Genomic DNA, 10,378 nt, shown 5'->3' on the forward strand with positions numbered 1-10,378 from the left:
ATATATATATATATATATATATATATATATATATATATATGTATATATATGTATATATATATATATATATACATATATATGTATATATATATATATATACATATATATGTATATATATATATATATATATATATATATATATATATATATATATATACACACACACACACACACACACACACACACACACACACACACACACACACATTTGGTTTCTGAACTCTACTCATCCTAAAACCAAAGCAAAGAGTATTTGTTGAATAATTTTTTTTCTTGTTTTTGTTCTGTTGCTAATTAAAGGAGCAGTTCACTGGAAATGAGCAGAAAAACCTCAATGTTCAAAACAGCAACATAAAAACAAGAAGTGTCTGACAGCGATTTAAAGGCTACAAACTCATTCGGATGAGCTCATCTTCTCTCTGTGGAGTAAAACAGCTTTCAGTTTGACTTCAGAGAAATCTGACAACAACAAAAAAATATGCCCGGTTTAACTTTGAACTGCGTCAGGGTTTTATTTTCTGTTACAGATTTTTTTTGTCGTAAACAAGAAAAAGAGGACGGTTGGAGGCTCTTGGTGACATCACATCCTGCCCTGGTTACGGCTCCTGTTTGTCTCTATTTATTAAAACCAGAACTGAGATGCAATGATTGTAAAACTCTTACATGTCAGACGAGCTAAAACACACAAAGTATTGAGTTCAAATGCAAAAAATAAATAAATAAAAATGAAAAAATGTGGAATTTGCTCTCTCAAATTTTCTGCTCAATGTTTGTCAAAAAAGAAAATGGATGGGGGGAAAATATTTGTTTTTCAGTTTTATTCCCCAATCACATGATGTCAGATAATAGACAGACAGATAAAAGGCACAAATATCTAAAGCGATGTTCAATCAATCAGAACACGAGAAAGAGTTTCATTTGTCAGATTAAATGTAGCTTTTGAAAATAACTTTTAAGCAGGTACTAAATATACTTTTCATTAAGTTCACACTTCTATTTTTAAAATAGATTTTTTTTTATTGATATAATGGAACATCCTAATTTTAAATGTCAGGTTTTTCATGAGTTCTGAGCGGAAAATCATCAGTTAACAAAAATAAAACTTTCAAACATCTGTGTGTGTACAGGTAATGAACTCAAATAATGAATATAATTGCATTTGTAGGTGGATGATGCTGTGAGTTATTTGTTTTGAAGGATTTATTGAATAGGAGAAGAAAAGTCTGATGTTTGACCAAATGATTCCTGCATTTTAAAGCAAAGACAAAATGCAGGGAGTTTTTTGTTGTTGTTTTTTTACGCTGCTCTTTAACACACAGGAGGTTTTTAATTCACACTTTGACCTCCTGATGATGAAAGTCCCTAATCTCCTTTTGTTACCCCCGCCACTCTTAGGAACCCAAACTACAATCAGCACTAAAACCCTTTTAAAATGTTGTACCAGTCACCTGGAATCGGATAGAAAGCTGACCTTTTTTAAACAAAGAACCAAAGGAGGCCCAGAAGACAATGATGCTGTTCTTCCCAGCAGATATGATCAGAGGAAGGGAAAAAAAATCAGCGCTCACATCACTGAAGCGGCCTTCCAAGAAATAACGTAGACAAGGAAATACGACGCAAAACAATGTTTTTCTTTTTTGGTATCGTTTCCACCTTCTGTATTCTTACCACATGAAGCTACCCGACGGTTCGCTTCCCTGTCAATCACATATTTTAGTCGAGAGGAGGAAGCATGAGTGACAAACACAAATACACTAAAACATTCCTGCTTGTAGCACGCTTCTATAGGACACCGGTCACATAAAGAAGGGTGATTCGTATCACTCAACTGCACACATATTTTCAAATGTATTGATATTTATGTATACGTTCATTGGAAAAAAATAAAACAGTGGAGTTAATAGTAAATCTAAAAATTCTGACAATATGGACAGTTTACTGAAATCTAAATTTTATTATGATAAAAAATGTATCAAAATAAATGTGATAAATTAACACTTGTAAGTGGAGCATGACTTTAAATCCTCATATCCATAACAAATTGATTTATGTACTCAAAACATCTCCTTTTATATTTTGTATTACCATTACTATCAGTTTCATTGATTCCCTTTAAAGTTACACAACTTTCTTGTGTGACTTTCTTGTGTAACTATGACACAGATTTATAGTTGTGTGTCACATAAAACCTGAATGCTGACTCTGAGTGAACCTGAAAACAAGAGTTTAATTAGAATCGTTTAATAACTTACAGGACATTTAATGCACAGGTTTCATGATGCTCATCCATTTCTAAATATTATTCTCTTGTGATTTGTCTGTCTACATCCATATTTGGGGCTAAATAAATATAGAGATTGAAAAAAATTTTGAAAAATCTCAATTTTAATGTGAGCACTTTTATTTAGTGAGGAAATAATTCCACATTAGGATTTATTTATTATGATTTTTTCTACAAAATCACAGGTGCCATTCTTAACACCAAGTACAATTAATCAAACATTTTTCTCATTTATAACTTGACTTTTTAGGTTAATCAATGTGTCTGTGACCTTTTAACTAGTAATCCATGATTTTCTTTTTAAATGGAGTGTAAATATGATCTGACACGGAGCCCTGTTTGCTTTACCCACCGGCTCTTGACTCAATGATCCGTATTTATTTTTATTGCACATTAAGCACAGCGACGTGTAAAATCTCACCTGTAGAAACGGCAGCAAAGAGGAGTGTTTGGATCACAGCTGAAATGTGGAGTTTGCTAAACTCTTCTGAGTCTTTATACAGAACTGTGAACTCTGGGACTAAGATTAACGATCCACATGGATTTAGCGTGAAGGAGAATGAAAAAGTAGAAAATCAGTTTAGTTTTCTTTGTATTAAACCAGTCAAATAACTTCAAAACCGTTTCCACATGATGTGAGAGTTAACCCTTTATCCCCAATATTTGCCCTCCGTTGTGTTTCACTGTAGATATTTTGTTCTTTCACGTTAAAATCCAAAAATACTTAATTGTTATTGTTTCCTTTTAACAGATTTGGCTGTTTTTTCAGTTAAATTATGAAGCATAAATGTCAAACATGTGAGGAAAAAGAGAGAAACTGTTGATAATGATCTTGTTTTTGTCTTTTAAAGATATATTAAGGGCATGGCTTAGTTGTTCTGTGATGACAAACACAACAGATATTGTATTTTATTTTATTATATTGTATTTTTCTTGTCTTATTTGTTAAGCGTGGGACGTTTTGCGTCCGAGACAAATTTTTCTCGGGGTGACAGTGAATATGCTTTTGTATCATAATCTTAGTGTGTGTAAGCAGTGTTACGTGGACTAATTTATTATTTTTGAGTCTTTTGTATCAACAGTCACAAAGGTTATTCCTTTGTTTCCTTTTTCAGTTTGTTTTTTTTTAAACGAATCTGTGAAAAGGCATCAACTGTAAGAACAGAGGATGTTAGTTTAAGGTGCTGCAGTAAATGATTCGTCCAGTCACGAATCTGCGTGTGTGTTCCTGCGTTCCAGGAGTGCGTCTTCGAGCAGCTGGAAGTCAAGCAGAGCGTCTTTCAGGAAGTGGAACGTTTCGTGGGTAAAGCGGTGATCCTGAGCAGCTCCACTTCCTGCCTGGTGCCCAGCAGCGTCTTCGCCAAAGTGCAGGAGAGAAGCCGCTGCCTCGTGTCCCATCCGGTCGGTGCCAACACAGAACCGCAGCAAAAGTCCGACTGAATTTGTGATGACGTGTGTTAGGGCCAATGTGGATAGAAAAGTGAAAAAGAAGGAGTACATTTCTGCCAAAAAACTGACATTCTCTAGAGAAGAAGCAAGAAATGAATGAGTTTGAAAAGCCTAAAAATTGCTAGAAAAAACTCAGAAATTTCTTTAGGTTAATCTCTGAAATTTTCTAGAAAAACATGGAAATTTCTGAGTTTGAAAAGTCAAAACTTTTTGACTTTTGCGTCCGAGACTAAATTTCCTCGGGGTGACAGTGATGTACCCTGAGTTTGAAAAGTCGAAACCTTTTGACTTTTCAAACTCAGAAATGTCAATGCTTTTTCTAGAAAACTTCTGAGATTAACTTGAAAATTTGTGAGTTTTCTCTCGCAAATTCACAACTTTTCAAACCCAGAAATCTTGTATTTTTGCTTCCAAAACATTTCTGAGATTAATCTCAAAACATCTGCGTTTTTTTTCCCTATCTACAAAAAAACACTGTATTTCCATCTCCGACCACAAACACAAAGCGACACAAATCAACCGTCTTCCAGAAAAGCATAAAAATTGACGAGTTTTAGATGTTGCAGTATCTTTCCACAATAGATTTTGTGACCATATATTCTGATAAAAGGATTATGCTGCGTCATGTTGTGGCCTGGCATGCCATGTATTAGTGACCTAATCAGCTTTCCTCGTTCGTGTCTCTCTCCCTCCAGGTAAACCCACCCTACTACGTGAAACTGGTCGAGCTGGTGCCTCACCCTGAGACCGTGGCAGCCGTTATGGACGCCGCCCATTCTCTGATGACCAAGGTGCAGATTACAGATTAAACTTCCCGTGGAGCATTGAAGTTAGAACATGTCGGGGTGATGAAATGACTGGCTGGTATAATGGGGCTGTGACATCAAACCAGCGCTGCAGGTTGGATTGATGGTTCTGAGTCGTTTTCTACATGACAGCTGAAAATGCCTGTTTAAGCTGCTGATCCATAACCAATAAATCACTGATTCAAAGAAGGATTTTGTAGGACTTAAAATTCAAACTTCATAACGTTTAATCCCTGGAAACAACTGGGAGATTGTTCCCAGAAGCCAGAGCTTTCCTGTGAATCTTAACTTAATTTTTTTTACCTGTTGTCTAGTCCACTCCTAAATCTGTCTTTATTGGGTTTGTAGTGCTTAGCTTGTAGTTTTATGATTATTTTTTATAATTTTCAGGGTTTGCTACTTGTCTTTTATGTATTTATAAGAATTTCTACACCAGTTTGTCCACACTGCTATTGCTGATCTGGTACTGAAGTGTCTTGAACTTTATGTGTCATTGATATTTCATGGCCAGGCCTTGAGGTTTGCAGGATGTACTCTGAAGAAGGAATTCATGAATTTTTTCATTTTTTTCCTGAGAACATAAAACCACTAAACAGGGGTGGACACTTATCGTATCTTATCATGACAAATTTCTTGTCATGATAAGAAGTTTGGTTTTTCTTTGTCACCATAAATTCCAATCAATTATATTTAAAACATCCACAACCTGTCCATTTTGCCAAGAGATTGTTGGTTTCACTATTTTCTCCACTGTTTGGTCAATGAAAGTATCAGTAAATTTGAACATATGTGCAGTTTAGTGATACAAATCACACTCTTGTCCTAAAGAAGCGTGTTACAAATAGGGATCTTCTTAAAGATCATTATCTGGGTTTGTGGAGTCGTGACTGCTGTGTCATGCAGTCAGAGCCAAACAGTTACCTGAAAAAGATTTAATAAATAGTGTCATCATTTTTATCATTATCAGAATAATACCTCAAAACATCGTGATCATTTTTAAGTCCATATCCTTATTGGTGTATTAAACCATTAAATGAACTCTGTGGACAAATATTACCTGTTGCCTAATCTGTGAAAGTATTGACCATCCATCCATATTTCTCTTTCATTAACCGTGGATACCTTCACTTCTAATTATGACAATAGTGAAATAGACCTTATGCATATGCTGGAAAAATTAATGTAGGGATATGCAATGTCTTTGTCACTTCTTGTAGGTAAATCTGAAGGAAAATGCAAAATCCCTGACAAACAGTTTAACCGTCCGAGGTTATAGGAAGCTTTAAATTTCAGGTTTTGGTTCTGTGGCTCTCCTGCCTGACTTCCGGTTTGTTTTGGTTCAGGTCGGCCAGGCGCCCGTCCTGCTGAGGAAGGAGATAGACGGCTTTGCCGTCAACAGAGTTCAGGCTGCAATTATTGCTGAGTCATGGAGGCTGGTCCAGGTAAGTAAGTGTCGGGGTGAGGCTTTCTATTGTTGTTATTTTAGAACAACTTGTTATTTCAAGTCAAGACATTTTCTTCACAAAAATGTCTTAACCTGCGTGACCAATGTATTAACCAATGTGGTGGTTTTTTGTCATTTGAACCCAAGCTTTAACTTCTTGGCTGTTTTCTTGAGATATTGCTCCGATATTTCTTTCTCGATGATGAACTTACTTTGTGAGCTGCAACAGTCTAATGGACCGCAGAAGGGCTTCGGTCAGAAAGCGCTCTGGATGTCAGTCGATTTTAAACTGTAGTTCTACAGCGATGCATTCTGGGTACGGAAGAAAGTAAACATAAATAGGTTTCGCCCCCTTCAAAATAAGAGCATGAATATAAACGTCTACTTGGAAAAATTGCAAACAAAACGTCAACACAGACATCTACGTTTGTTCAACTGAAAGTTTATAAAACAGCCACGCAAACTGCAGCTTTAGGAAAAGTGAAGTGTGCCACCGGTAAATGTCTTCAAAGTTAGCAGATGTGCTAAAGTGGTTTCCTGCGCTAAGCAAAAAAAATTAGCGCTGCCATAAGCAGATTAGCAGAAATGTGCCGCTGCGTTAATGTCGTTTCTCCTAAAGAGTGGCTAGATATGAAATAATCTTGAGAGGCAGCAGTCAGTGCTGCTGCTGCTTTGGATTCCAAACTATTTATTGTTGAACTTTGAACCTTTTGAACTGAGACTTGTTTCGCTACTACATTTCTTTTGTTGTTTTTTACGATTGAGCGCTTGGGAGGTTTTGCTTGCTGAGCTTCGTGAGGTTTATCCATGCAGCTTCTTTAAGTGGCAGCAAAGTTCCTCCTCTCCTCACAGCTGTGAGATTTTGAGGAGTCACTGAATGAATGAGTGGCTCATCATCCCACTGATGAGACGCGGAGGTATGCAGTCTGGTGAGTACGCAATGTGTTAGTCACCGTTACCCAACGAACAGGTGCTGGGAGTCAATTTTTTTATTCTAGGAATTAACGCACAGATAATTACTTCAAGGAAATTCAACTGCAGTTACAGCTGAGCGTCTCGCTCCTTATCTGTGCATTCGTCACACGAGATTTCACGCTCATGACATTCGTCATCGCTTTATTTTCAGGTTTATGTCGGGTAGGGTGACCTCCGAGGCCCCAGCGGGCCAAAATGCCAAATGCCACTTTGTCTATAACAAAGTGGCATTTGTCTACGACAAAGGCGTTTTGCACAACTTTTGTCACTTTTTACTTTTGCCACTTCAAAAATTTCATTTTGAAGACGCTCCAGCTGTGTGAGTGGAGGCTGGAACTAGTCCTACTCGTCCCTCCAGTCACTAGATGAGGCGCACCCCGGACAGGCTGTCGACACTCAAAATGTTAGTGGCCTTTTTACGTTTTGTAAGTGACATGCATCCACACAAGGCGTAGCTGCGTGACATCGGTATGTATGAAACGTCTCAGAAACACCATGCATCATGTAGAACTGAAGTTATTGTTCTGCTTAACAAAATATAAAAACAAACCAATGAGTATTCAACTTTTTTTTACTGTACAACAAATAAAGTAATTGAGGCTCGTAGCAGATTCATTGTGTTGTCGGCTCAGTCAAACAGGTTCTCATTGTAAATCAGCTCAAATGAGGGGAAACTGTGTCCTTCTCAACGATTGCCAACCTGTGTTGGAAGCACAGTAAGCGTCTAATTGAGCTGATTTGCATACATATGCCTCATTAATGCAAGCAGGAGGCACAACTTAGCTGTTTTTGTCACGTCCACTGCTGCCGGACGCAGCGGCATGTGAGAGACATTCGCTGCAGACCGCTTCAGCAAGATTTTCCAGGTAGAAGACAAGAAGGCAGAAAAATAAGGCAAGCCTCCGTCAGGCCTGAGCAAACATTACTCAAGGTCACAAAAGGAGTAGACAAAGGTCTGGGTCAGAGGAAACACAGGAGGGCTGAAGATGTTTACTCACCATTGTATTTGTGACTTACTGCTGACAGAAGTTTAAAAGTCAGGATTGCTACATCATTCATATCTGAATCGCTCTATATGTGTTTTCCAGGCATATAGTGCATTTTTATCACGATCAAGTAACAATGTCGCCTTAAGTTGTTATAAAAATGCTGCATATATCAAATATGACTTTAAAAAATGTCACTTTGTAATTTAACACCTTGAAATAGGGCCTCTGTCTCTTTAAGAAGCTCCTGCTCTTTCTGAAGCTTCAGAAGCTCTGAAGTTTAGAAACTTCAGCTCTGAGGAGGAGCTGTGCCTCAAAGGCGGGGCTAGGTCCAACCAGGCGTTTTGCACAGCTGAATGGTTGCCATGGAGATTAAAGGATTTCTCAAACATGCCTGAAAGAATCAAATCAACACTCTAGATATGATTTTGATGAGGGAATAACATTATAACATGACGTAAAGTTTAAAAAAGTAGATTTTACAGAATAGTGGCCCATTAAGATACTTAACAAAGTTGAAAATCACTTATTTTTAATTCTAAAATTTAGAAAATTTGTTTTATTGAATTTGCTTATTTCATCTTCCACTTACTAAAATGATCAGAAAAGCAACGTAAAATTCATAGCTGGTTTAATTGGTGTCGACCTTCATGCGATTTGGTTTGTTTTCATTATCAAGTGTCTTACTGAGTGTAAGACGCAGAAATTTATGGTAAGTGTCTCATAATATAAGTTCATATAGAAAAAAAACGGCTGTTGAGAGCGGATATGGTTGCAATTTACAGATTGTGCCAAAAGAGGTCACAACACTTTATTAGTGGTCAACTAACTTTTATAATGCCATAAAATAGGAATATGATGCTAAAATCGGTTTCATAATCTAAAATATTGAAGTGTGACAAAAAAGCAAAAACAGAAGAAGTTCTGTATGTATAAGTGTGTATATTTATACAGTGCATATATTCTATACCAGTTATTTGCAACTGGTATATTTTTTTATATACCAGTTACAAATAACTGGTATATAAAAAAAAATGGTCAAATATAAAACTTATTTGACCTCTGCTGTCTATTAGAAACTTTATCAAAAATATGCTTCAAAATAGAAATATTTAGCCTTCTTTTAGCTTCACGGAGTTCCAAGATGTTTTCTCAATGCAGTTTTAAATGCAGCTCTGTAGTTTCGCTAAACACTCCATCACCAGTCGCTGCAGTCAGAAAAAATTTGTTTCACAGAGCAGCTGTTGCTCAGTAGGCTTCATCAGCCTGTTTCACACAAAAAACCTGGAAAAAAATAAGGAAGAAGGAAAAGTAGAAAGGCGGCGGACAAAAATAATAGCAAAAGCACACATTGTATCTTTCTGCTGATGCGCCCTACTTAAACCCTCATCAGAAATAGAATGAGCTGTAAAAACAAAAGCTGCTGGGTTTGCGAAACAAAACAAAAAACTCAAACAGGATGCAAAGTTCTGCGTCGATTATCAGGAACGCCGTTCTGGTTGCAATCTTATATGTTCCTCCTTACGTAACACAACTCTCCCTCGCTCCTCGAAGTACACACAAACCCATAAAAAAAAATAAAAAAAACCGGGGCCTTGAGTCGAGGCCAGCGGTGGAAAGCAGAGCGGCTGAGAAAGCGCCTCGTTACCCCCAGTGATTACTGGAGAGAAAAGACCCCATTTCTCTCAGATAACAGCGCCGTTGTTGGACGCAGGGGCCAAACAAAGGCGACCCTGTCCCGTTCCTCCACCTCTCTGTATCTGTTTCCACTGTGGTCAGCCAACAGGCATCTCAAACCCAGAGATACCTGAACCACTCCCTCCGTCTGGCCCTCTTTCCATCCCTCCATCCTCAGCTGTCTCCTCCCTGCACAGAAGCTGCTGGGCTGGAGAAACTCTATATAGTGAGAGTGTTTAAAGACGAGATCAGGAACAATTTGGCACTGAGAAGACATTAGAGATAGAAAGTTGCAGCTTTGTTGGGCTGCTCTAAATAACATGTTCTTGCCTCTTCAGAGTTTAATCTGACACCCTGCTTTGTTCGTGGCGTCGTCGCCATCCAGCTCTGCAACGCGTTGGCTTGTTCTGCACTACAGAAACTTCTCCACTTTTTGTTACGTTTTGCAACAACAAACGTCAATGTATTTATTTATTTATTTATTTTTATTATTTATTTATTTATTTTGGTATGTGATAGAGAAACATAACATTGTGTATAATTGGAAAGGGATGCAACAGTAATGAAGAATAATAAAAATCTGAAATGTGTGGCATTCACTTGTTTTCAGTTGACTTTACTCTAATGCTATAAAGTAAAATCAAGTTCAACAAATTACCACAAGACACCATATTTGTAAAGTATGAAGTCCAGGGAACCAGAGTTTGGTTATGAAGTGATTTCCTAGCCTTTAGTATCTAATAAATCTCTGGTCAACCAT

At 37.3% G+C, this 10,378-nt stretch overlaps 1 protein-coding gene across 1 annotated transcript in view; it reads left to right on the plus strand.

The window, feature by feature from the left end:
* The window catches only part of cryl1 (crystallin, lambda 1), a 25,310-nt gene that overhangs the window by 5,854 nt on the left and 9,078 nt on the right, over nucleotides 1-10,378 (plus strand). The window contains exons 4-6 of the mRNA XM_015015647.1: nucleotides 3,521-3,682; nucleotides 4,426-4,521; nucleotides 5,880-5,978. Coding sequence (XP_014871133.1) covers nucleotides 3,521-3,682; nucleotides 4,426-4,521; nucleotides 5,880-5,978 — 357 coding nt within the window. The remainder of the gene's footprint in view (nucleotides 1-3,520; nucleotides 3,683-4,425; nucleotides 4,522-5,879; nucleotides 5,979-10,378) is intronic.

The sequence above is a fragment of the Poecilia latipinna genome, unplaced genomic scaffold (genome assembly GCF_001443285.1).
Source record: "Poecilia latipinna isolate Pla-1442-1.1 unplaced genomic scaffold, P_latipinna-1.0 Scaffold1937, whole genome shotgun sequence".
Classification (NCBI taxonomy): Eukaryota; Metazoa; Chordata; class Actinopteri; order Cyprinodontiformes; family Poeciliidae; genus Poecilia; species Poecilia latipinna.